We start from the raw sequence: 25760 nt of genomic DNA, 5'->3' as shown, positions 1-25760 counted from the left end.
TTAGTAGACTAATTGTTTTTGTTTTACCTTAAACAATCGTAACTGATGTATTTACGGCCTAAATGTTATTTTTTACAGCCCTCTGAAAAACTATTTTTCTACTTTCTACTTTTTCTACTTAGTACTTCAAAAATGTTCAAATGATGGTTTCATTTGTTAAGAGGAAAAACAACCCAAATTAACATAACCCTATGTGAAAAGATTGACATATTTTACATAAAACCTCTTGGACAACATGAAGTAGCGCACACAACCTTATTGTGGTTTTACTGAATTCCCAAAGCTTTCTAAATTACCTTGTAACCCTTTCCAGACTGACAGATGCTAATTTTCTTTAGGGCATGAGATGTTTTCTTATGAAATCTTTTGGCCTACTTCATGTTGTCAGACAGATTCCACTTCAGTAATTTATGGAGGTCTGGCACTAAAGTGTTGCTGGTGAAAATCATATCAATCGCTTGCAAACAGATATCAATACAGCTCTCTTTTTTTTTACATCAATTTTGACTGCAGGTGTCATAGACTCTCTCGTGTTGCACTTTGCTGCCCTCTGTTGGTCTCATGCTGCTACAAAGTCATATAAGAGATCAAGAAAGTGAGAACATACGGCTTGTTCTTGGCAGATCTGGGTAAGACGATCGAGCTGTTCCTCTCTCACCGCCTTCGCCTTCTCGTACTGCTGGATCTCCATCTCCATTTCCACCTTCACTTGGAGAACATAGGCTGGAAAACAAAACCGTTGTATCACATAAAGCTTCCAGACTTTACACTCCCTTAAAGAGCTGCGTCTGAAGGTTTATGACACAAATGATGCTTTCATTCCCATGTTGGGTTGGAGCACCATCGAATTGGGTTAAATTTCAGAACATACTGCAAATGTTGGAGTATGTTGGAGGTTTAAACTTTGCTTATACACAAAGCTGGCCATGAGGTATAGGCAAACTGATCCCCAGTAAGTCTGAGAGGATTAATTAAAGTAATATGAGACCTAGACTGTAATAATCTCTCAAAAATCAAAATATTTATTTGACACATAATTTTCATGAATTTACCTTTTTTGATTTGTTTGAACTAATCATTGAAAAAATATATTTTTTTGTTAGTGTCAGGAGAAGCCCCTGGGTCTGCAGCCTGCAGGAGTGCTGTGTGAGTGTCTATGCTGAACTTTTACAACAAAGATGCTTAACAAGGCGACTATTTCAGTGACTAAAATTAGCTTCTAACAGTTTTCAAAGGCGGCGGGGATTTAATGTTTCATAGTATTTCAAGTCAGGAGATTTTAAAGAAAGATTTGAAGGCTTTGCAAGGTTTATTGACACAGAAGTGGAGTGAATCAGAGCATCAGACGCGAATATTGGGCCAACAGAAAACAAAAAGCCATTTTTAGGTTTTTTACGCTGCTGAATACACTCTATGCAGTGGGACAGGTTGTCTGTCTGCTATATTTTCCTTTAAATAAATGTTTGAGGAAACGTTTAAATCAGAATGTGGACCTACATCCGACTGATTAATGCTGTGGTTGAGTTTCTGAATAAATGAACAAATGTTATGCAGTCTGTTTTTCTTCTGCGTGTTTTAAGCACATTAAACTTTATAAGTAATCCTAATATTACCTGTAGAAAAACAATAAATATTTGATCAAATATCATTTATCATTTTAAAAGAGTCTCTATTATTATGCTTTTAAATGAATTGTACAATACAAACAGATTTTTTGCACTCAAGCATGAAATGAGTCCTATGTCTGTTTATTTCACATGCTGAAGTTGGCACTTTTTGTGGCATGCAATAAATGCCAAATTTGACTGTATTAAAAAAAACTGCTTTTGATTTCGGGAGGAAAGCCATCACTTTTGATTAATAAAAAAATGTGTCATTAGATTAATTAAAAATAATAGTAATAAAGTTGTACGTGCAGCTTTAGTCTCCAGGCCAGCAAGTGACCACCAAGAATGCTTCATTCCTCATACAGCATAAAGGTCTCCAAACCCTCTTATTTGCTGTTGAAAGAGCATAATTATGAATTTGCTCCTGTGGTTTTTGAATGGTAAATTTAATAGAATCCAAAATGTGTTTACATTTGCAATAATAATATTTTTTTGAATTATTATAATTATTTTATTCAGTCGATTTCTTCTTCGTTTGACTTTTCCCTTTCAGGGCTAGCCACAGCTAGCCACAGTGAGGCATCTGTCTCCATCTCATCCTATCTTCTGCATCTTTTTCTCTCCTGGCCACCCAGAGACTGTCTCAACTCCTCCCTGAAAGCCACACAACTTTATTCCTTTTTCAGCTTCCGCCACTTTGTCCTCTGTTCTGCCTTTTGTTCTGCCCTCTTCATCATCATCATAATCATCAGAATCGTTCTATACACCACCATCCCGTGCTGTCTGGCAACACTCTCACTTACCACTACCTTGCAGTCCAGATTACATTGTTTACACAAGATCTTATTCACCAGTGTGCTCCTACATCTGCTCTTGTAAGCCACCTGGTGTTCCTACCTCTTCTGGAAGAAAGTATTCACTACAGCCATTTCCATCCTCTTTGTAAAGTCTACCACCATGTGCCCTTCTGCATTCCTGTTCTGGATACCATTTTCTCATCACCTCTCTTTCCTGCTCCAACATATCCATTGAGATCTGCACCAATAATCACTAACAACACTGAACATCACACCTTTCATTTCTAGCTTCAGACTCATCACCCTATCTGACACGCTTCACCTGCACAACATTCCTGACAAACTCCTCCTTCAGGATGACTCCTACACCATTTATCTTCCCATCCACACCATGGTAGAGTAGCTTAAACCTTGCTCCAACGCTTCTACCCCAGCTACTTTCCCATCTGGTCTCCTGAACACACAGCAGGTCCACTTTTCTCCACTGCATCATGTCTGCCAACTCTTTAGCTTTTCCTGTTGTCCCAACATTCAAATTCACTCTCAGTCCTAGACTCTTGCCTTTCCGCTTTTCTCTCTGCCTACCGACATGCCGTCCTTCTTTTCTTCCTCTTTGATAGTATGTTAACAGCCATGATAAAATGCTAGGCAAATGCTGCTTAGGGCATCATCCTGTACTTTACTGAAGAGCCACAAGGAGGAGCAACCTGTATAGCTCTATCTGGTAAAATGAATTGTGTCCAACAAGTTTTGTCTTTGTGGGGGGAGGATGTAAGAGACATCAGCTCCTCCTGGCTCACCGTCAATGATCCTCTTGACCCTCCAGATGCGCAGTGTGATGATGAGGCCAATGGCATCCCAGGGGCTGCTGGGGCCGTTGGCCACGGTGGAGGCCACCATGGGGGCCAGAGAGAGCACGATGACAGCTCCGTCAAACACCTGAAACAAAAAAGCAACTCTTGAGTTTTAATACTCGCAGCCATCGATTTATTTCTCATGGGACCAATGAGAGCTTACCTCTACTTTGTTCTCAATGTAATCCCATATCCCCAGCACCACAATCCTGAACACCGTCTAAGAGCAGCAGTGAGACAGAAAGAAGTGGAGTAACTGTCAATATTCTTTTTAATTCATGTATTTTCTTCATTTCTCCAAGTAACACATACTAGACAATATGCTTACACATACTGTAATATGAACAAAGCTATAATATTTCACAGCTTCTGCAGTTTTGCAGAAGTCAAGAAATCCTAAAACTCTTGATCCCATTTTATTTTGAAGGTTATGTGAGAGCAGTATGAGGTTCCCTTTGTGCCAAAATCATATGAACATCCAGCTGTTGACATTCACTGCGAACACAGCGAAGCATTTGTCAATGTTTTTACAACTTTAAGTTTCAATTCAGCTATAAAAGACAGTGTGTCTGTTCTACTTGAACCCATATGTCTGTCATCATTGTGCCTTGCCTACTCGCTAACCATGTCAAGTTGGCTGCAGATGCATTCATACAGTGCCTTGCATGGACCTTGAACTTTTTCACATTTTGTCATGTTAAAACCACAAACTTTAACGGTTTTGTTTTGATTTTATGTGACAGACCAACTCATAGCAGTGCACATTTGTGAAGTGATAGGAAAATAATATATTAGTTTTAAGTTTATGTTTTTACAAATAAATATCTGGAAATTACTGCATATGTACAGGTACATAAAAAAAAAAAAAAAGGTTTTTAGTCAATCATTTCAGAAAGTGAAGTTCAAATATATAGATTTATTGCACAGAATGAAATATTTCAAGCCTTTATTTCTTGTAATTTTGATGATTATGAATTACAGATAATGAAAACTCAAAAGTCAGTGTCTCAGACATTAGAATATTGGGAAAAAGTTAAATATATCAAAATCATGGTGTCACACCCTAATTGGCTAATTAAGTCAAAAAAAAAAAAAGAAAAATGCAAAGATATTGTGAGCCTCTAAGTGATCTCTCAGTCTGGGTAAGGAGGCTACAAAGTCATGGGGAAGACTTCTGACCTGACAGATGTCCAGAAGACAGTCATTGACACCCTTCACTGCTAAACAAGCTGGATTGTTCAGAGTGCTGTATCCAAGCATATTCTTAGAAAGTTGAGTGGTATGTAAAGGTGCACCAGCAACAAGGATAACCACAACCTTGAAAGTTAAGGAAATCCACTAAAGAATTTGGGGGAGCTTCACAAGGTGTGGACTGAGGCTGGAGTAAACGCATCAAGAGCAACTATATACAGATGAAACCTAGACATGAGCTACAAACGTCCTACCTTTGCTAAGGAGAAAAATAACTGGACTGTTATATATGGCTGTTAGGTTAATTAGTGTCTCAAAGCTGCCCTTTGGTGTAAGTGTGTGTGCAAGGTTGTTTTTTTTCTGTGGCCTGTCCAGGGTGTACCCCGCCTCTCGCCCAATGGCCGCTGGAGATAGGCACCAGCTGCCCTGCAACCCTAAGCTGACAGGCCAGGCAAGTACAGCATAAAACAGAACTATGGAACTTTGGTAACTATGGAGGAGCTGCAGAGATTCAAAGCTCAGGCTGGAGAATCTTTCAACAGCATAACTACTAGTTATGTGCTCCACAAATCTGGTCTTTATGGAAGAGCAGCAAGAAGAAAGCCGTTGTAAACAAAAAAAGCCTCGTTCAAAAAGTCCCATTTAACTCTTTGATGCACCCAAGCACTTTTTTGTGATTTTGGCTTTTAATTTCTTGTACTCGTACTCGTCGTCTTCCGCTTATCCGGGACCAGGTCGCGGGGGCAGCAGACTCAGCAGAGACGCCCAGACGTCCCTCTCCCCAGACACCTCTTCCAGCTCCTCCTGGGGGAGCCCAAGGCGTTCCCAGGCCAGCCGAGAGACATAGTCCCTCCAGCGTGTCCTGGGCCGTCCCCTGGGCCTCCTCTATCATATTTTATTTATTTTTACATGTATGTCTTAGATTATTACTATTATTATTTTTGTAAGGCTGTACATGTATTTCTTTTTTATTTTAGCATATTGTAAAGAATTTGGATTAAAATAAACACATTATTGCATCTCAGCACAAAAATGTGCACATTGAAACCGTTTAGAATCAGGATTTTTGATCTTGCTCATATAAACGGTATAAAGCATGCATCTTGTTATTTCTTTGCTTCGTTTGAGGCCTGTGGCTATATTAAATGTGAGCTCTGAGGGATTTATTTGCAGATTACATCATTTTGACCATTTATGGCAAACTGACAAAAGAGAGGCTTTATTTCGATAGAATGTACCCACACTATTTCCTCCCCCTACCTCTCTTCACATAAGCACTCAGGTATTAACTTTGTCTGGGTGTGTCAGTATATGCAGCCACATTTCATTATCATTTGACCAAATGCATAAATGAGCAAGTATAGCTTTACTCATTTATGCGAAACAAAAGTTTTGCTTCCTGTGTAATCTTTATGCAAACACTGAAAGTGAAAAAGGTCCAGGGTTGTGAATACTTTTCCAAGGCGCTATATATGGATATAAACTGATCTGTCTTGTGGCTGTGATCATAGACATGAACCAACATCACACCAACTCCTCAAAGATATATAAAAGCTTAGCATAGACACAACACTTCCTACAATTCCTTGAGTAATTGTACACAGTGCAAACACTGTCTGCAGCACTTTTTGTTACAATACAATGCAGCTGCACACCTGCAGGTGGCACTGTTTTATTATTATCTCCTTATTTAGTTTCATTTCTAAGAGTGTAATACATCTTTTAAACTTCTGTCTTCCCACATCAGTGAATTTGGTGGCCAAAAACCACACAAAGACAACAGACAATATGTAGCTTAAAGGTAAAAATAAAAAACAGTCAACAGAGTGAAGACAGCAACATAAGCCGATCCAGGCAAAGGGTTATTAGAGGCTTTATAAATGAAAAAAGTCCACATGCAGGAACTAAAAGTTTGAAACCAGGTGGTCAAGTGTAAAATACTAAGATGAATGTGGCCGGCTGTAAAGAAAATGAATATTAATGAAAAACATCTGTGGCCTCATTTAAAGGAAGTGGCACAGAAAGCTCCATCTGCATTTCCAAATGTTATTGCTGCAGATCAATCGAATACCCTGAGAAGGACTGTGCAACAGCAGAGACATGAGTGCTCTGAAAATTCGTTCTTTATATAAATGTTATTGGATCAGAGTGTGTTTGCGCAGTGAACAAGAGCACGGGGCATTTCAAAGCTGTTCTAGTGTTGTGTTGAGAACCTGCTGGTGCATTTCATTGGAGCAACATACTGCAAAGCGCAGCATTAATCGTCAGGTCGCTGCATTGGCCGTAAATGAGATTGCTTTTGTGTTGAGCAGGGAAGGACCCACCTCAGTGAAGAACACAGAGAGGATGGCCAGGCTGATCCAATGGATGATGCTGGCAAACTGGGATGCATTATTAACTGAGGGAATAAAACAGAATAACTGATTATTTTACATGGTAAAATAATCTGTAGAATATGCTACATTTCACTGCGTCAAACATAACATAGGATTTTAAAAATGAAAATACCAATGCATCCACATCTCTAAATGGAAGCATAAAACAGCATCCTACATATTCATTTAGAACATACAGTACATGCACGCGTCTGCATCTTCCCCTCTATTCATCAGGCTACTTGCGGACGGCATCAAACTGAGCTTGGCTATCAGCTGAGACATTTGTCTTCATGCGCCACATCTCCCGCCATCTGTCTTTGTTTGCTGTGTTCAGTGATCTGTCCTATCAGCCTATTCGTCTTCCTCCAAGTCCTCCCCACATTCGCTCAAGCAGCAGACTCTGTATTACTTGATTTCTTGGTCTGTCTTCCTTCTCACATTTGTCTCACTTGTCAGGTTAACTGGTCAATCACTCAGTCTGTCCACTGGGAACATTAAAGGCTTGAAGGCATTTTGGATATCAGTGGAGGAAAATGGCTTGTCAGCATGTCAGTCCTTGGACATGAAACAGGAACTCCACTCAGATCTTTACCTTATGATATGTGAGTGATTCTCAGAGCACAATGATGTAAAAATTGGATATAGGATCTCTGGGTTGTTGTTTATGTCGACTTTACAGTCAAAATCCAAGACATTACTCGCTTCTGAAATGCTTTACTAAACAGTTTTGAAGTCTCCCCTTTCACATTGTCCAGATAAATTAGAATATCATCACAAAGTGAATATATTTCAGTAATTCTATTCAAACAATAAATCATGAACAAGACTGCTGACTTGACAGGTGTTCAGCAGAGAGTCGCCAACCCCCTTTCACAAGAAGGGTAAGCTACAAAATGTCTATTGCTCAAGATGCTGGCTGTTCTCTGTAGAATGGATCCAAGCATATCAATGGAAAGTTGAGTGGAAGGAAAAGGTCTGGTGGGGACAATCATGCTTATCATTAGTCATCTGTATCAGTTTGGTGATGCATCAGTGCACATTTGATGGGTAAATTAGATATCTGTGAAGGTACAGTAACTCTAACACTGAGCAATAAAAAAATGATTTTGCAGCTAGATACACTTTAGTCAGGGAAAATATGCAAAATGTATTTCAAGGTATAAAAGTGACCTGGTACCAAACTGACTTGACTGATTTCTGTCCAAAATAGTAACAGATTTAATCTTTTTTACTGCACTTAATAACAATTAAAATACATTTAGGATCATAGAAAAAATATTTTAGTTTGAAGAAGTAATGTGTGGCAGGTCACATGTTACTTAGCTAAGTAGTATTTTAAAATGAGTATTTTAAAATGAGTGAGGTAAAAAAAAACAATTATTATATTAACAATTACTTTATGAAGACGTCATACTTAGTGAAGTCACAGTGAAGTTAGAATTAAATGCTTCACTAAAGTTGTTGATCCCTTATTTTTTTAGAATATTGCTGACATTAAACTAAGAATAATAAATGTATATATATTTTTAGTTTGGACATATGATATAATGCAGGATTACTTTTACAGTAGTAGTGTACCTAGCTGCCACTTTGTTAGATAACATTAGCAAATATCAGTGCTATCATCAAGCATATTTAAATAAAATAACATTCTGTGCTTTATTTCTATCCAAACATGGCATCCCTGCAGCTAAACCGTAATGCCAATGATGGAGTAATGAACCTGCCCATCTGTCTTGTGTATTAGATCTATGCCTTGACCCAGTGCCTTTGAATAACAATCAGTAAACAGTTGTGCTGAGCAGACCACTTTCCTCTCTCCAAGGACGTGTTACATCCAGTCTAGACTGTAAATAATGAAGCGAACACACCGACTTCATTAATATTACATCCTCAAAACCCAAAACTACACTCCCCATCCCCCCAACCTCCATTAGAGCCACGTTATCATGGTAAGCATCACTCACATTGCAACAGCTTGGTGTCTATAAGCAGCTCCACTGTCAGCAGCAGCACCACCAGGATGTGACAGGCCACCAGAAAACAGTTGAAACCTGCTGACAGCAGGCAGACCTGCCAGAGAGCTGCTCGGCGTCCACAGCAAGGCTTCAGCCAGTTCGACCTGAGGAGAGGGGGAGAAAGAGAGGAGACACAGCGATGTGGAAAAGATGATAAATACTGTAGCAGCATGAAAAAATAAGATCTATGGAAAGGCTGATATAAATCACAAGACATGCCAAGGTTTGCTTTTGTAAATGTGCAAATACTGACCATTACCAATTTCATATACCAATCTTAAAAATTGCTTTATAAATATTTTAATTTAATTGAATAGACACACACAGTCCAAAGACATGCCTGTTAGGTTAATTGGTAACTCTAAATTGCCCTTAGGTGTATGAATGAGTGTGTGTGGTTGTTTGTGTGTTGCCCTGCGACAGACTGACGACCTGTCCAGGGTGTACCCCGCCTCTCGCCCATAGACTGTTGGAGATAGGAACCAGCTTCCCCATGACCCACTATGGAATAAGCGGTAGAAAATGACTGACTGACTGAATAGACACTTTTAAAATGCAGTTATAATCTATAAATTAAAATATGCTTTCCTGATGAGGCTCGTTTGTCAGACTGAAAGTCCCTGAAAATAACCATTAATCAGGTATTAAACATGATTTTCCTTAAACCCACATTTCTGTATTAAGTATTTTTTCTTAATCTGATTTAATTTTCTAATCTTAAATATTACGTTTTCATGAACTGTAAGTGGAACATCAACATAATTAACAGAAATAGAGGCTTGAAAACATCCATGAGCAATTATTATGTAATGTTTCAATTAGTGAACTGAGTTACTGAAACAAATGAACTTTTCAATAATATTGAAATTTATTGCATATGACTACATTTTAGGTCATTTTAAAAACATTTTTATTCCTAGTTCAGTGGGATTATTTGGCAATTTAATGTAAGAAAAAATAACTTTTTCACAAAGTTCCTTTCTGTGAAATATCTGAATTTAAGATATTTTTCTACCATCATCAAGCAGTATTATAGTTAGAAGAATAGTCTTTATTTTTGTGTGCCTGTATGTTATGTTACTGCTGTAATGCACAACGTTTTACTGTTATCAAAATAAAGCCTGTAAAGTTTGGGGAGAAATGATTTGATTCTCATACCCACAGCTTCACTGGGTGGCAAACCAGCAGGCGCAGGTTACTGACTGTTTAACGAGCTGACCAGATGATGTCACCCTGCTTTCATCACAGCAGGACTGCAATTGTTGCACTTTGAAAGTGTGGATTAGGCTTTAGGCTGAGATTGTCACGGTGGGATAACCGTCAGAAAGAAATGGTTTTATGGGATTAACATGTAAATATAAAACTTACGTATAACATAGTCTAAGTGCTTGTATTTGAAACAGTGCTTTAAAAATATACTGATTATTACAGTTATAATGTTATCTATAACATAATTATAGATGTATCTACATTTATTTGATTGATGGATACAAATGCTTAATAAACTTAAACTTAATTTGTTTACATCCCTGCTATTATTTGCTACATTTCCCAAACTCTTAACAGTCTGTTGTTTTTTTAACATTATTTGAATTATTTGCCCATTTCTTAGAACCTGAGTAGGCTATTTTTGATAATTGTGCAGTTTTTTCTATTGTAAATTTATCTTTATGTGTTTCTGTGTGCTTCCAATTGCCTGTCACTTCACTGCCGACACACCTGAATTTCCTCACTGAAAGACACTAAAGGATTATTCTATTCTATTCTATTCTATTCTATTCTATTCTATTCTATTCTGCTGAATATTATCTTTCTGCCATTCTGCTCATTCTGAGTTACAGAGTTTCTGTAAAATATATTTATAAAAAAAACACAGTGTCTACTGAGGAATAAATTAAGACATTCCCACATTAATACAGTCAAAAAATTGCTATAATCCCACACTTGTCTATTACATCAGGTGCGCACATTGAGAACACAATTATTTAGCATTTTTAAGAGGTTTGCCCTGTTTGAAAATAAATTAAATTAGTCATTCCCCTATATGGAAAACAGTCTACAAGTGGAATACATTTAAAACAACTGCCAACATGCCCAGGTGTGTCTGTCCAGTCAAGTCCACTCTGAAAGTAGACTGTAAGATGCCAAAACGCTTCCAAAAATCCTAAAATGTCTTCATACAGCAGGCTCTTGCTACAGTTTATGTGAATTTATGTGCATCTACAATCAGAAAGAGACTTAAAAAGCTAAATTTCCATGGGAGATGTGCAAGGTATCATTTGTCTGAAAGCCAGACTAGCTTGTCAGAGGGTGTAGACAAAGACCAGAACTTCTAGAATAATGTTATTTGTACATATTATACAATATATATTATAAATAAATTGTTTGGACACCAGAGCAGTAGATATGTTTGGCATAAACCAATTACAGCATTACCGGAAATAATCCTCATATCACCTCTGAGGGACCAGAAAAATCTTTGGTCACACCTGCTCTTTCTTTTGCATCTTATGAAAAAACTTTAAGCTGTAGAAACTTTGGAGGGACGTTTTTGTGTTTTTGCAGCTTTAACTTTTTTGAATCTTACTGACCAATGCCCAACGTGGAGAAACTGTTGCTGAAGAAGGGTCAAACTTGCCTTTGAGACTTTTTTCTTTTTAGCTTTCTCAGACTTTTGCCACTCTTCATTCCACAAGCGCACAGTGCAGAGGGGTTATTAATGGGAAGGTGTGTGCGCAAGTCTTTATACTTTGTGTCCTTTCAAAAAGTAAACACTTAGAAAGAAAAAGCCACTATCAGTTGTCACCAAAAAGCAATGCCTGTCAGAGGATAAATGCAGTTAAAACGGAGTTTGCCCTTTTTGCATCAACTCTGTTTGAAAGAGGTTAACCCTGAGAAAGGAGAGAACTGAGCAGCCAGTTCAGAGACTCAACAAATCAGTCAAACCAGAACCAGCATGAAAAGAAGAAGAATTGGCATAAGGAATAAAAACTGATAACGGAAGAAAATGCAAACATCAGACCACTGGAAGGTTTTTATCCTTACCCCACCATAAATGGGAAAATGTCTACATTTTTTGTAATTTATTTATTGCTCCAAAATTCAGAACAAACATTTCAAAATAAATTGGAAGACGTTGTAAAATTGTGGTAAATGATTAAACTTAAAGTGTCTGTGACACGCTTTTCTCACAAATGCAGAAATGAAAAGAAAACATCTTAATATCAAAGAAACTGAGCAGTAATTGGCATTATGTTAAGAGTAAAGATGTGATAAAAGACAATTGTGACACAAAATAGACATATTTCCTTGTTAAATTTTGAAAGTCCAAAGTCTCCCGGAAATGGCGTCATTCATTGTGTGAGCGTCAATGATAAACTGCTCAGGCAGAAGCCAAGCTGTGTTTAAAACAGCGTTAATACGGTAAAACGGTGCATTGCTGGTGGTGGCAGCTGTACTATGACAGCAGCCATTATTCTGCACTACTTTCCTGAAATGAAAAGGATCAGAGCTGCCTGGATCAGAGCTGGAAAACTGAGGAGGGACAGATGGGCTGGTACCACCAAGCACAGCCAGTTGTGATTGGAGGACTTCTTAGCAAACTGCTTCGAACAAGAAACCTCTGAATTAACAAGAGAAATGACATCAGAGGTCACGATATCTGACAGATGAAGGAGAATGTTAAAGCAGAGACTACAACCACGCTGTTCAAAGCATCTGGGGTTCCGCTTCTGCGTCATAAAAGAGCACAAAGGAGTGGTCCGGAAGTGCCTTTTTAGTGAAATTTATAACCATACAGTGTATCTCAACAACTGTTCATTTCAGCAGCATGAATATACATTTTGAAATATTTTATTATTGTTACCTTTCCATAAATGTAATTGGATTTATCATAAAAATTTGATGTCACAGGCACTTTAAGACAGAACCAAACAGAAAGTAATGGCTTCACTGACAAAAACATTTTAATTGAGTGTGGCAACACTGGAGAAAAATATTCTAGAAGTTTAGTTATGAAAAACACCACGCTTTGCGCACAAGAAAGATAATGTATATGAATAACATGTACATAAATCTATAGTAAATGAAAAAAAAAAGTCCCCGAATTAGTTTAATATAATTTCCATCAAACAATGTCGTTATAAACTACTGCTCATTAGCAAAAAATATTAAATTGCAACAAACCTCTGTGGATCTTTTTCCATTTATGGTGGGGTAAGGTGAAAAACCTTCCAGCGGTCTGATAAATCTTGATTTATGTTCATTTCCAGGCATTGAATCCTCCCACTTATAAATGTACGGAACCAGTCAAATGTTTCTTAGAGCAACAATCACAATCAGAAACCTATAATCTGGGTTTACCCAAATGTTTGGACACACTTTTGTCATTCAATGGCTTTTCCTTATTTTCAATACTTTCTACAATGTAGATGCATTGTAAAAACATCAAAATTGTGAAGCAAAAGTATATAAAATTATGCAAACAAAGAATTGTGAAATAACTCAAACATCTTATAGATTTTCAATTCTTTTAAGTAGTTGGTCTTTGCTTTGATTACTGCATTGCACACTTTTGGCATTTTCTCAAAGAGCTTCATGAGGTCTTCACCTGAAATGGTTTCCCCAACAGTCTTGAAGGAGTTTCCAAGAGGTAGTAATACAAATAAAGACAAACAATTGAAGAGAAGGTGTGTCCAAACCTTTGACTGGTAGTGTATGTCTACTTTTGTAAGAAAACAATGTTTGTATGTGTTGTGGATGTAAACATCTGGTCCCAGCTGTAAGTATATAACAAGACAGCAAACAAACATCTCAGATTCACCATTTGTACAGTAGATTGGAAACATTTAATAAAAGATTTACTCTGATCAGCTTTACAATCATCAAAAAGATGTTCTCTTTAAGTTAGTAAAGAAAGAGAGGATGCTTTATGAGTCGAGTCATTTAGCCATTAACAGATCTAAACACTCTATTGATCCTACACCAAGGTCAGCAGGGCTGCTGGATTTTGGCCATGCTGTCAGTTTGTGCCAATAAATCAAGCCATGCACTCAGTCCTATACAGCAACCTTCTCTAACTGCCAATTCCTGCAAATTAGAGCCCAACACCAGGGGCGACAAAGAGGCAGTGAAGGGTAATGGTTCCTTCTCATGTGCAAACATACTTTGGAGAAAAATGTCAAACCACATTGGCTAAAGAAACGTTTATTCATCAAGATGTTTCATTCAGTAAGAGGAAATTGGTGGACAAACTGCTAAAAGACGGAATGAACAGCAGAGGAAACCCAGCCTCTGATCTGAAAAGCATGATTAAACTAATACTGTGTGAACTTATAATTCATTCAGACCTTTCCCAAAAGGCTGGCAGAAAAGGTATTAATCTAATAAGCCTGTAAAGAAAGACCCTGACTGGAAGCAGGGTAAATGGCAGTGATGGATTACTCCAAGCTCAGAAACTTAATTTTAGGCAAATCTCTTTAAACCTTGAACATCAAGAACCGGAAGTATTTATGAGGAAGAGGTACTGCTTTAGTGGTGAAGCAAAGCAAAGAGGAAAATTACCAGTTCAGGGTCAAAACAGGGTCACCTCTAAACGGGCTATATCTCACAGACTGCTCATGCACATGTACACATACGCAAAAACACAAATGCACACACTGTGTGCAAAAAATGAAATCTGCAGGGCGGCTGGGTTCATAAAGACATCAGCTAAGCAGCTCATGCAGAGAAAACGCACTGAGGGACGATCGAAGCACGTCTAGCAGCAGCAGAGTGAGGGGATTAGATCATGAAACTGATCAATAGTGACCTGGGATGGAAGTGATGGCTTAGCTGTAAATGATGCTGGCTGCAAAATGGCGGCCCCAGCTGCACAAAGCAGACAAAGACACACAGAGTAGGACAACTGGCACAGGCAGAGAAAGTCTGGCTCCTCTGTTGGAGCCCGTTTGCACAGACCTGACAGAGTTTTGGCTGCATCCACATCTGAGTTATACTCATCCTATCACATGGAGCATCTCCTCCCGTTTTAGTGTCTCCTGTAATTAAGGCAGGGTAAAATACGTAGTAAACTCATGAAGCAGCTACAGGGTAAACTGAAATGAAATCAGAGATGTGGGGACCTGTTTTTGTGTCGGGTCAACAGATGGAGCAGGACAGAAACAGGCCGCTGATGAAAGACTAATAAGTCTTGTGATGCACTAACACGCTTGATAATACCTGCACATTAAGGTAAATATTGTATCGTTTATCACTATGGAAAAAAGCATCTTATCGTAATATGAAAAAACTAACTGGTAATTTTTTCAAACCTTAAAAACTGATTTCTTCTGCATTTATGTCACACTTAAAAGTTTCAGATCATTTAACATAATTAAACACCAGAAAAAGACGATATGGATAAATACAAAAAGTAGTTTTTGAATACATTTTAAAAAATCAAGAGCAAAAAGATATCCAAGCCAACACGGCCTGATGTCAAAATATAACTGCCTCCTTCATTAAATTCTGAATTAAGTTTGATTAACCAATTTTGTTTTTGAAACACTGAGGTTATTTTCATTATTATTTTTTAACTTGACATAACCAGAACTGATTAGTAACAGATTACTAATGTAAAGTTAAGAAATCCATTAAATAGAACCTGTATGACAACATGAAGTAGGCTAAAAGATCTTATAAAGCAAAACATTAGTTACAAAACGTCTACTTCTAATACACAAGGGTTATAAATCCACACCACGAGCGCAAAAAGCCCATAACATCTAAAGCACTGCAGTCCTCGGGAGACAAAATGGATGAAACTGATGAGAAAAGTGGAACCTTTTGGAAGGTGTGTGTCCTGTTATATCTGGTGTAAAGCTAAGATGGAATTTCAGAAAACAAACTTCATACATACAGTCAAACATGGTGGTGGCACTGTGATGGTCTGGGGCTGCTTTGGTGCTTCAGGACGTACTGTAAATCATGGAACATGAATTCTGCTCTCTAGCAGAGAATCCTGAAGGAGAATGTCTGGCCATCCGGTCGTGACCTTGGGTTATACAGCAAGACAATCATCTGAAGCACACAAGTAAGTCCACCTCTGAATGACAAAAAAACAAAAAGATTTTGTTGTGGCCAAGTTAAAGTCTGGCCTTAAATTTGTTTGAGATGGTGTGGCATGACTGCCAGTTCATGCTCAAAAAGTTGTTATTGCCAGGGGTGACGCAATCAGTTTTTAGGTTTACTGGGTAGTGGATTTGTCACATAGGGCCAGGTTGGTTTGAATAGCTTTTCTCCCTTAATACATTATTTGATCAATAGAAAACAGTTTTTTATATTTACTCATGATTTCCAGTGTCAAAGTTTGTGAGATAATCCAAAACATGCAAGTGTGACAAAAAACAAAAGCAGAAAAGAGGAAATATGTAAGGGGGTAAATACTTCTTTACAGCTGAAGTATTTTGAACTTATTTGATTATTCTGAGAGCCTAAATTCTAATTAGGTGCTTTACCATTTTCCTTAAATATATGAACAACTTGTGATCAGATGGACAGTCTTTAACTGAGTAGCCAGCAACATTTCAAAAAGGATCCTTCTTGACTCAGATTTTCTGTGTTCTTTCAGTCCTCTATGAACTCCTGTGATTCATTGAGTATAAACTTCAACCATTTTCACCAATCTGCTGAACTCAGCAGGCTGGGGCAGAGAACAATGGGCCACAACCGAGAGCCTACAGGCTGCGGAACAACACAGGTTGCAATGCTTTCTTACGTTCAGGCTGTTTGAGCAGTCTGTTTCCTTCCCTTACTTTCAATACTTGAGGAGGCATTTTGATTCTCTATCAATCTGTCTACACATGAACACTCCTCCTTAAGAAAGGAACACGTACGTTGGGGCCCTTGCCTCACCTACTTGGAAATCTGGATGCTTTTAAACTTAACAACAGACTGATTCCTTTTCTGTGTAACCAGAGCTGAACAACATTGTGCTGTCACAGCCAAGATAAGCAAATACACCCAGCAGGAAATCCAGCTGGGGATAAAGCGTGATGAATGAAGTTATCACAGTGATCAATTGAAGGGTTTGCAGATTGAATTTCTTGTTGCAATAAATCTTCTGCATGTCCAGGGGAATTAAACATTCACTGTAAATTATCACAGCAGAAGGACGAGGCTGATTGATTGCAGGTGCCAATAAAACAAGTTTAGGTTCCAGCATGGTGCCCATCATCCATCTAATCCCATTTAAGAAAACGGTAGCAGTGACTGATTTCTAATTACAATCAGGTGTGATCATTTAAATCTTGCATCTTAGAACAGCGTACAACCTAGAGCGCGAAACTCTACACCTGCCTTTACAAGAGAAACAGGCCACAGATACGAAACAAATGAAGACAAATGGCATTCCACGCAGGGAGCAGACAAGTTGTCCTTCATACATTTTTTTTTCCCACTACCAGTCTCACAGTTTGCATGTCCATGAACATTAACAGACCATCAAAACCAGCGATTTATTGTGTCCCGCACAGTGCCAAGCAGGAGTGACAATTGGATGAAGAAGCATTTTCCCATGCTTGTTTGAAAAAGAGACTTTTTAGACATTCATTAAACACACAACAGGTACAATGGGGATCTACTTCTAAAACCTCTAGAAATGCTGCTGCTGTCACAGTTCAGCACAGATTCTGGCAAGGTTCCTCATTGTTGTGTTGAACAATCATTACATCTTTAACTTTCAGCATTCTTAACCCTGATCTGATGTGTTGTTGGTGAAGTGCCATGCACAATTTTTCAGATCTCTTGAACTTTCCCAACTTCAATGTGTTTTAATTGAGCTTTTACATGATAGACCAGCACAAAGTAGCATGTAATTGTGAAATGGAAGGGAAAGAATATACAGTTTTCAAAATTTTTAACAAAGTTAGAGTTCAGTCATCCTAAAAATAGAGGGCAAGTGAAGCAATTTTCAAGTATTTTTGCTGATTCTCAGTTGGGTTTAGATTTTGACTTTAATTGGTCCATTCCAACGCATGATCATGCTTTGTTTTAAGGCAGGTCTGCAACCTGCATCCCTAGATCCAGATGTGGCCTTTCAGCGCATCCACTATGGCAATGTTCTTCGTTATAAAGTGGGGTGTGATATAGCAGATCTTCCATATGTTTTTATCTGCATAAGATGTCTACAGTAGAAAAGTCAAGTAAAGGCTTATTTTAAAATAAATTTTAAGTAATTTAGCTGCAAACAATGTGCTTTTATTTGTTTTTAGTGGGCTACATACAGAGGTTGGACAATGAAACTGAAACACCTGATTTTAGACCACAATAATTTATTAGTATAGTGTAGGGCCTTCTTTTGCGGCCAATACAGCATCAATTCGTCTTGGGAATGACATATACAAGTCCTGCACAGTGGTCAGAGGGATTTTAAGCCATTCTTCTTGCAGGATAGTGGCCAGGTCACTACGTGATACTGGTGGAGGAAAACGTTTCCTGACTCGCTCCTCCAAAACACCCCAAAGTGGCTCAATAATATTTAGATCTGGTGACTGTGCAGGCCATGGGAGATGTTCAACTTCACTTTCATGTTCATCAAACCAATCTTTCACCAGTCTTGCTGTGTATATTGGTGCATTATCATCCTGATACACAGCACTGCCTTCAGAATACAATGTTTGAACCATTGGATGCACATGGTCCTCAAGAATGGTTCGGTAGTCCTTGGCAGTGACGCGCCCATCTAGCACAAGTATTGGGCCAAGGGAATGCCAAGATATGGCAGCCCAAACCATCACTGATCCACCCCCATGCTTCACACTGGGCATGCAACAGTCTGGATGGTACGCTTCTTTGGGGCTTCTCCACACTGTAACTCTCCCGGATGTGGGGAAAACAGTAAAGGTGGACTCATCAGAGTACAATACATGTTTCACATTGTCCACAGACCAAGATTTGCACTCTTTGCACCATTGAAACCGACGTTTGGCATTGGCATGAGTGACCAAAGGTTTGACTATAGCAGCCCGGCCGTGTATATTGACCCTGTGGAGCTCCCGACGGACAGTTCTGGTGGAAACAGGAGAGTTGAGGTGCACATTTAATTCTGCCGTGATTTGGGCAGCCGTGGTTTTATGTTTTTTGGATACAATCCGGGTTAGCACCCAACATCCCTTTCAGACAGCTTCCTCTTGCGTCCACAGTTAATCCTGTTGGATGTGGTTCGTCCTTCTTGGTGGTATGCTGACATTACCCTGGATACCGTGGCTCTTGATGCATCACAAAGACTTGCTGTCTTGGTCACAGATGCGCCAGCAAGACGTGCACCAACAATTTGTCCTCTTTTGAACTCTGGTATGTCACCCATAATGTTGTGTGCATTTCAATATTTTGAGCAAAACTGTGCTCTTACCCTGCTAATTGAACCTTCACACTCTGCTCTTACTGGTGCAATGTGCAATCAATGAAGACTGGCTACCAGGCTGGTCCAATTTAGCCATGAAACCTCCCACACTAAAATGACAGGTGTTTCAGTTTCATTGTCCAACCCCTGTATTTTTTGCCACTTTCCACAAATATGGGAAAGACTAATTTAGCCTGCCTCATTTTACAAAATATCTTTCTTCCCTTGTAAAAGATTTGTTTATGTTTTAAAATTTTGATTATTTAACTTTCGCAATAATATTTCTGAAATGTTATAAGACATACTTTATATTCTAATGGTGAAATTTATTTTACATCACGGCATCAAGAAAAGAAATGTTTCTTTGGAATTAAAAGGACTCTGGGGTCACTGTCTTGCTCGAAGGTGAACCAAGTATTTTGTACTTGGGGTTTCCTCCAAGACTGCAGTGTATTTATCATCATTCCTTCCCACTACGAGTCAAGTCTGAAGAACTAGAAGAACTGCACTCTAAAGGAAACCATCCCCAAAACCATGATACTACCGCCACCATGTGTTACCATGGGGATAAAGGATTTTGGCTAAAATGTATTATTAAATAAAAGGTCTGGGGAGTAGGAAAATCTTTGCAAGGCACCATGAGTAGTTGCCAAAATTGAAAAGAAAACGTAACTATTTTCATAAATATTGTGGAACACTGTGAGGTTAGCTTACATGGTTATCAGAATGCAACATGTCCGCCATTTATAGGCTGCAACTACGATATTTGTCTTGCACCATTTTTAGTTTTATCCAAACCAATTAGACTGAGGAAGATAAGTTTCTGCTGCTCCATCCCCTTTTTCTCTTTTCCAGTCAAAGCGGCAGGTTGACCCCTGTGAACCATCTGTCATCTCACACCTCTAAGTCTGGACCCTGGAGATCAGTGGCATATGTTGCATCTAATGTGGACAGCAGGCTTATCTGGGGAGCAAGCTTTTGCTTTTACTCATCACCTTGCTTAATTTTATCTCGTATATGGGATAGAGTCTTCTAAAATTGGTGTTGGTAGAAAGGAACAGTTTCTGTCAATTGTTGACATACGCAAGGCGGTCATCAGGTGTAGTGCACACAAAGGTCACTGCATAATTAGAGTTTCTTCTTTTTTTTTTTTTATGAGCAATCCATTAGTGGATTGCTGCAAAGTTGGTGAATTAAAAAGCATCCAAAACACTGTCATGCAAATGTGAGAAATTTCATTTTTATCATTATGATAGTTATATAAACATTAGAAAGTATATTATTTAAAATTAGGTCATTAAAGCTAGAATTTAGGCAAGACCCATCAGTTTTATCCAACCAAGCAGACCTTAATGAAAAATGAAAGAAAGGGAAAAGAACACTAGTGGATGGTTTGGCAACATTCCTACAAAGACAGCACCATCCAAAAGCTGCCTCAGTTGTGCCCACGTCCTGCAACAATGTCTGCTTACATAAATAATTCCTGCATTATTGAGCCAGAGAGTAACAGCAGCTCTGTAGGTTGTAATGGAGTACTCCTTGCACTGCTGCCCCGCTTCACACCTACTCATGAACTCAGCTTTACTTGGGTAAATTACATTAACCTAATTTGTACTCTTCTACCCAGCAGTCATCAATTTTAAAATCATAAAATCCTTAAGCCACAGTGATGCTGTTTCTTATCTTGTCATGTATGCCCACACTTTACATGGATCCAAATGTGGAGAAATGTGGCATATTTTGTAAAGCATCAGGGCCGGTCATGTTTATCAATTATCACTTATAATGCACCCGTTTTGTGTAGTGTGTGCATATTGGGATGAATGTTGACAAATTAGCAGTTTTCTGCTGTGTTAGTAAAAGGTAAGTTGCTTTTGCTGTAAGTTCAGCTCCTCATTTCATTACTTTTTTTTCCACCTCAAGGCTCTTTATAATCTATGAGTGCCCCAAAGTGGTCAAATAATTGCTAACAGAATCAATCTGAAAGCAAGTCGCTCAAAGTTTTCAGCATGAAGAGAGTAATTCTTCATAATTGCAGACAGAGCATCTGCATAGCATATCATAAAATTAAGTGATGTTATTAATGGGATGTTAAGTAATGTTAATTAAATAATGTGGAACTTGCTACAACATCTGAGTAACACTTGGTGAAATTCCTTTGCAGTGGTGCATATGTGTGGTTTATATGGCATCTTAGAGTCGTGGTGCACATGCCACAAAGTTGTTTAGACGTGTCCAAAGAAATTTGCGCCAGCCTGAATTTTCTATAGATTAAATTGCAGCTGGAAACACAATGCAAAACTCAAGAGTGAGATAAGGTTATCATTTAGGATGTTCAGAATTCAAATCCGCCATAATATGTTATTTTCATCCACTTTATCTTTGCCTTATTCACAACATAACACACATGTCTCCTTTTAAAAGATCCATAAGACACTGCTTTGATAGGCTAAATGTACAGATAATAGTGTGGTTTCCTTGGCTCTTTTTCTACAAATAAATGAACCAAAATAATTTAAACCCAATGAAACATTGTCCATTTACAAATGGAGGGGTCCTCCTGAATTCTCTGACTGCTGCATAAAACAATTTCCTTTACGTTTGCCAGAAATGATTATAAACTAGACAACGTTAGGAGAGAAAAGATTGTGAAAAGTCAAACTGAAAAAAGGTGGTCTTGCCCATGATTTAGGTAGGCTGTCACATCTAGAACACAGTAATGTGAGGAAGTAAATTGCAATAATGGAATGTGACCATAATTATTTTACATCACCAAAAACGGAAACTCTGAGTAAATGCAGCACATAACTCTACTGTTTGCACCAAAAATAAAACAGAGAATTGACAGATTTATATCATGCATACAACACATTCCGTCATTGTATCATTCCTGGAATTTCACCTTGCTTAGTCACAAAGGTATCCGGTGGTTAGTCTGAATGATAAATGAGAGCATGAAACTGCGATGACAAGCGCGTCTTGGAATGCCAGTGACCTGAAAATCAGGAATTTCCTTACAGAAGTTCAATGACTTATTGTAACACAAAGAAGTTGTGAGTTGGTGTGCGTGGAAAACTCAGTTCACCCCATGATCCAAAAGCTTATTTTATTGTTGTCTCACATTGTGGAGGGATTTTAGACCACCATTCACTTCAGTTCAATTCAGCTCAGTTCTTCGGGGTTTGCACACATTTATATTTGCACAGCCCTAGTGCTCACACTCAGTTAATAAAGCGCCTTTCATTAGCGGCACCTGGCTGCTTCTTTCACTCTTAAATCCTGTTGAACTGAATCCTGTGTACTAAGTTAATCCACTCATAACTTTTTCAATTTTGCTTAATTTCTGACAATGTGGAATTTTATTTTTAATTTCTTTATGTTTTTGCTCACCTGAGGTAAAATTTAAATCATTTTAGAACCCACAAAAGAACATAAGATTTGTGTTATGTCCTGTTGCAAAAAATTGCTCTTGGTTTTATCATGATTTTGTGTGCTAATATTTTTTTTCAGGAAGACAGCCCTACCATGTACGCTTGATTTATGGAGTCATTTTTACAATTCATATTTTAAAGATTTGGGAGGGCAAAGGCAGGGAGTTCATCTAGTGAAAGCAGGGGGAAAGAAAATTGGACCAGTTCTCAGTTCTCTACAAATGCACTATTGAAAATAAATGATTAAAGATTATTTAAATCAGACAATGTTTTGATGCACAATTCAAACTATAATCATAAAATGAAGCTAAGGGCAACAACATTTAGTCTCTGGATGTGCAAAGCTTGAAGAGACAACCCCCAACTTGCAACTGGAATTGCAACCCCAGATGGAACTACAAAGTATTGACTCAGGACATTTAATACAAAGACAAGCCAGATATTTCCAAACGTGGGTAGAGCGAAACATTGTACTCAAAAGCAGCCCTACTTCAATACAAATTGTACTCAAGTAAAAGTAGCAATCCAAAACATTTCTCAAGTAAGAGTAAAAAAGTGTTTGGTAAAACAGGTACACAAGTGCTTAATAACTGTGAATACAACTTTTGATTTATTTTGTGGAAAATAATATGTAATCTACAAATATAAAACTACACACAAATTCTGGTATTTTAAACAGTAATAGAAGACCAGAGTAAAAAGTAACAACATGACAAAATGAATTTGAGCCAAAAAAACAAAACAAAATACAATTTCCAAATGATACTTTTTCACAACATAAAGCTTTTGAACTCAATACTTAAAGTAATGTATATATGTTAGAAAGGTGCAAGGTACGTCCATTGACAGTATATAGAGTTTGCTGTATATTTACTTGACCTCCAAATATCACAGCATGCTCAGCAGATAGAAAACAACATTAGAACAAGAAGCTTGTGTACAAAAAAGAAGCCTGACTTTGACAAACTGAGTTTGTGTCTGTGTCTGGTAAGTCAAAACTTGTTTTCCTGAGTGAAATAATTTTAGGTGGGTAGAGTAGCCAGAAATAGTACTCAAGAGTAGCATCACTTCAAAATAATGACTCAAGTAGAAGTAAGAATGGTGCAGTAAAACTAACTTGCCAAAGTTGCTCAAATAAATGTTACAAGTTACTACTCCCCTCTTCAGAGTTTATTTGTAAAATATTTTCAAAAAACTGCATCCACTGTACAATTACATGTCACTTTGTATTGGTCCATAACATAAAAATCCAATAAAATATGATGAAGTTAGTTGTAATGTGAAGTGGTAACATGAAGACTTTAAATGTGTCTGAATAGTTTTGTAAGCTCTTCGACCTTTATGTATAGAATGTATGCATTGTGGATTAAATTACGTCAAGAGACGTCACTGCATGATATTTCCATTGCATACCCCCAAATCCCAGAGGCCAAACATTTCACATGGTGCTACACCAAAGCGCCCACTGGGCTTTTGTGAGGCTGTCGGATTATTCCCTTCGTTCTGCTATAAATTTGTGTTTTCTATTCATTATGTGAGCAAGACAATGTGGGGAATAAGAAGGAGACTGAGAGTGGATGCTTGGGACGGGACCCATCTGTCCATTCCCTCCATCCCACTGAGCCTCCAGCTTCAACTGGGCCAAACAGGCAGAGTCCAGTCGGCCATCAGCTGACTGTGTTCATGCATCAGGGGCCTTGACGGCGAGATGCCGGATGCTTTAATTAAGTTTATGCTGTTTGTCTACTTTTCTGCATGGATGCCAACATCACAGCATGCCAGGAGGGCTGTGAGTCATGCTTTTTGACTGGAAAGTCACAGACACCAGCTTACAGGGGTGCTCAGGGAGGGGTGTATCCTGTCCCATAGAACGATGGGACTGCAGCATGGTATTATGGCGAGAACAAAACAACACAAGCCCAGAACAAGAAGGCCTTATGGACAGAGAGAGCAACACCACAAGGCTTTGACATTTCAGGAAAGCTGTGATGCTAACAACACCTTTTGTTTTCTGCTGGTTATCGACATTGTGAACACAAACCTGTGTGGAGGAGAGAAATTGCTGTGTCATTGAACTACAAAGAACACATCAGTGCAGAAAATGCCCATTTAACATGGTGACACTAATGCATTTTACACTAATTTATTTTCAGTTATCGTCATCTTACAGACTTGATTATAAAAAGGAGGAATGATTCAACATGGCAGGTATAATTACAAAATGCAAATATAAGTAAAGGAGAGAAAGATAGCAGAGCTTTTCACTGGCAAGGTAGATAATAGATTGCAGTAATTGCAATTCTCCCATAATTAGGAATGCAGCGCTTTGACACAAAGAGCAGACATGGTGGCTCAGACACAATATCTCTGATATCTTCAAATGAACAAATACCCAGAACATTAATCAATACGTAATGACACTTCTAGTTTTTTAAGTATACCAAATTAATTATGACTAACTTGTTTCCAGCTTTTTAATATTTCAGTCATGGGAAAAAAATTAGGACACTCCATTGAATATTTAGGTTTTTATTACAAAATATTAACATTTATGTCTAATGTTTGTTTTCTTATTCTCTAGAAGAGAAAGGGATTTAATTACAGGTAAAAAACTGAATATGAACCTGTTCTTACACATTAAACAAACAATACAAACAAAAATGTGTTTCTACACCCAATAGCTAGTGTTAAAATCATTTTAATGAAGAGTTTCTTAAAGCCATCTACCAGTCTCTAACATTGATCTGAGGAACGTTTGCCCCACTCCTTTCATTCAGCTGTGAGATGTTTCTTGCATGTACAGCGTATTTCAAGTCACAACACAGTAACGCAATGAGATCAGGATCTGGCCTTTGTCTCAGCCTTGGTGGATTTTACGAGTATGTTGTCAGTCACTGTCATATTGCTGGGTCCAGTTCTGCTTTAGCTTTAATATTTTTACAGATGGCCGTTGTTTTGAAGGTCATTTACTTATGGACTATTTTCTGTACATTTGAAAATATATTTCAAAAGTCTTTGAACCCCTTACCAAACTCAAACTGCTACAATACTCTCATCATGGGCACCTGATGTGATACACCTATATGTCATTGTAGCCAACCTA

General features: G+C 38.2%; 1 protein-coding gene across 1 annotated transcript in view; it reads right to left on the bottom strand.

Moving 5' to 3' along the window:
* Positions 1–25760, bottom strand: part of tmem266 (transmembrane protein 266) — a 50773-nt gene that overhangs the window by 10002 nt on the left and 15011 nt on the right. The window contains exons 4-8 of the mRNA XM_047347768.1: positions 8795–8949; positions 6774–6847; positions 3422–3478; positions 3205–3343; positions 608–723 (exon numbers count right to left, since the gene is read on the bottom strand). Coding sequence (XP_047203724.1) covers positions 608–723; positions 3205–3343; positions 3422–3478; positions 6774–6847; positions 8795–8949 — 541 coding nt within the window. The remainder of the gene's footprint in view (positions 1–607; positions 724–3204; positions 3344–3421; positions 3479–6773; positions 6848–8794; positions 8950–25760) is intronic.

This window comes from Girardinichthys multiradiatus, chromosome 2, assembly GCF_021462225.1.
Source record: "Girardinichthys multiradiatus isolate DD_20200921_A chromosome 2, DD_fGirMul_XY1, whole genome shotgun sequence".
NCBI lineage: Eukaryota > Metazoa > Chordata > Actinopteri > Cyprinodontiformes > Goodeidae > Girardinichthys > Girardinichthys multiradiatus.
Note: the sequence above shows the minus strand (reverse complement) of the source record. Positions and strands in the feature narration are given on the sequence as shown.